A 2,978-nucleotide genomic window follows, 5' to 3' on the forward strand; every position below is an offset into this window, starting at 1 on the left:
TTTTACATTCAGGGATACCAAATCTAAAGAAAAATATTAAGTATAAAATTCATAGAACACTTTACCTTAAAAAGTGAAAACAAGAAATACAAAATTGTATACAATTGCCTCATATTCCAGTTTTGACTGTGGAAGTTTATTAAATTTTTTCATCTATAATAAAAGGAGAATTTGGTAATTTTTATATGATTAAAGAATAAGATACCAGTTTCACTGTACAATTTCTGCTGTTACCTACTTATAGGTCTAAGAAAATTTAGAGAAATGTATACACTTAAAGTAGAAGTATTATATTTTAAATTAGGAACATTTACATTAATGTTCTTTGGAAATTTCTCCTATTCTAATACCACTCACCACTCCATCTTCTATTAGAATTATTCAAGCAATATAATTTTCATCATTTGTAATAAATGCATAGTATCATTTGTAATTCATGCATATTATCTATCTCAGTAACTGAAAATAACTGGTACTTATCTTATATGGCATAGCAATAGCAGCTATCTCTACAGAAGTATGTCTGGAGAAAATGTTAACATCCAAGTAAGTCTGTTCTAGATTTTCTAACAATACTAAAAATGAAATCTCAATAAAGTTTAGTTACACTCTAGGTTTCTGACATTATCTCAAAATTAATTATGGTTTTATTTTCTGTTAGCAGTACAGTGGTAAATAGAGTGAAGAGATACAGTGAGTATAATGGCAGTGAGTCCGGAGGCTCCTTAAATTAAGACACTCTTGGTATTGAGTTCAATATATAGGATGAGTCAGAAGTATGAGTGTGAAATAGCTAGTCTCCATCATTTTATTGCAGAGTATGCTTACTTTCCTCACCAAAGTACACTGCACACAAGATTCATATTAAGATCTCAACAGTTAATCAATCTGTGGTTCTGTACTGTAGATAAAGTTTATTTCCCTTAAGTGATGATAAACAAGTTTCACTAAGAAACTCTGTCATAAGAGAATAGGAAGAATTCTCTGCTACACAGTAGATAGTCAGGATATATTGAACATATACACAGATATAGATTATCATTCTTTGGCCTGAATCTGATTTAGCAAGCATCAGCACAATTGCTAAACTGGAAGAGGAGATCATTATGTGTTTTCATTTCCTCATAAATATCACATACCATCAACACAGATAATCAAAGTGTGAGCACTATACATGAGATATCTAGAATAGGCAAATTCTTAGAGACAGAAAAATAGTAGATTAGAGGTTACCAGGGACTGGGGGAAAGGGGAAGGAGAAAGAAGGAATCATTTCCTAATGGGTACAGAATTTCTATTTGGAATGACAAGAGTTCACAAGTGGTGATGGTTGTACAGCATTGCAAATATAATTAACGCCACTAAATGTACACTTAAAACTAGTTAAAATGGTAAAGTTTAAGTTATATATTATCACAATAAGAAAATTCTGACTATGTCTGGTTCATAAATTCTACAAAACTAATTACTCGGAATTATAATTAGAGTTGTATTTCTTTCACATGACAGAGTTCACTAATTCTGTACTTCTGATCACAAATGTGATTTAAATATCCAAAGTTGTTCCTTTCCAGAATAAGTTTTGAAAAATCTGAAATGTAACTGAAGAAAAACAAAAAAATTAAAACAAATTTCTTACTTTAATTGGCTCAGGCTGCATCACAGGTGCAGGCATAGCAATAGCACTTGGAGCATAAACCTGGTGATATGTTGCTTGAACTCCATGATCAGAATAAGGCTATTAGAAAAAAACCAAGAGAATAAAAATGTATCACCTTTCATTTATTAATTCAAAATGTTTATTCAGCATTTACAGAAACAGAGTAAAAAACATATTTCCTGTGTTTAACTAGCTTATAATTTTGATCAGGGGCATAGATAGTAGTCAAAATTGCCACAAGTCCTCTGAGATATGTATAGGAATAAATAGGAGAAAATAAAACAACTACTTGATTTAGCTTAGGAAAGTTGAGGAGGGAAGTCAGAGAAAGTTTCCTAGTGGAGGTGATGCTTGAATTTAAAGAATCAAGAAAAGAATGAGAGAGTAGTAGTATGAGCAAGGGTATAGAGGTAAATAAGAACATACCTCATTTGGGAGATCTACTCAGGTTGTTTGGTATGGCTGAAAGGAGGATTACACACTAACGGACAGCTGGAAGATGAGGCAGTAGAGAAACAGGCAGGGGAAGAGATTATGTAAAAGCAGATTTATGGCTTGTCCAACAGATGATGGCACCATTTGTTGAGATATAAAATATAAGGAAAGCCTAATGTTTACGTAATTGTGGTGGAAGGGAGGTGGAGAGGAGTAGGTTTGTGACAGACAGCAAAATTTGTGGTATTCATGGGAATTCTAGTAGAGGTATACCATTGATAGAAAAATAGGTTGGGTATGGTGCCTTATGCCTGCAATACTAGCACTTTGGGAGGCCAAGGAGAGAGGATGGCTTGAGCCCAGGAGCTTAAAACCAGCCTAAGCAACACAGCAAGACCCTATCTCTCTAAAATATAAAAATTGCATGGCTCAGCGCTCATAGCTCAGCAGTTAGGGCACCGGCCACATACACCAAAGCTGGCAGGTTTGAACCTGGCCTGGGCCTGCTAAACAATGACAACTGCAACAAAAAAATAGCTGAGCATTGTGGCGGGCACCTATAGTCCCAGCTACTTGGGAGGCTGAGGCAAGAGAACTGCTTAAGCCCAAGAGTTTGAGGTTGCTGTGAGGTGTGACACCACGGCATTGTACTGAGGGCAGCATAGTGAGACTCTGTCTTCAAATAAAAGAAAAATAAAAATAAATTGCCAGGTGTGGGGCAGTGCCTGTGGCTCAGTGGAGTAGGGCACAAGCTCCATATGCCAGAGGTGGTGGGTTCAAACCCAGCCCTGGCCAAAAACTACAAAAAAAAAAAAATTGCCAGGTGTGGCAGCATGTGCTAGTAGTTATGATGATGTCATTGCACTCTAGCCTGTGTGACACA

At 35.6% G+C, this 2,978-nt stretch overlaps 1 protein-coding gene across 3 annotated transcripts in view; it reads right to left on the reverse strand.

The window, feature by feature from the left end:
* BOLL (boule homolog, RNA binding protein) overlaps positions 1 to 2,978 on the reverse strand; it is a 69,722-nt gene that overhangs the window by 34,217 nt on the left and 32,527 nt on the right. For all 3 annotated transcript variants that reach the window (XM_023508741.1, XM_003802984.1, XM_012813507.1), the window contains one exon: positions 1,640 to 1,738. In XM_023508741.1, the coding sequence (XP_023364509.1) occupies positions 1,640 to 1,738 (99 nt within the window). The remainder of the gene's footprint in view (positions 1 to 1,639; positions 1,739 to 2,978) is intronic.

Source organism: Otolemur garnettii, unplaced genomic scaffold (genome assembly GCF_000181295.1).
Source record: "Otolemur garnettii isolate 467f Iridium unplaced genomic scaffold, OtoGar3 scaffold00270, whole genome shotgun sequence".
NCBI lineage: Eukaryota > Metazoa > Chordata > Mammalia > Primates > Galagidae > Otolemur > Otolemur garnettii.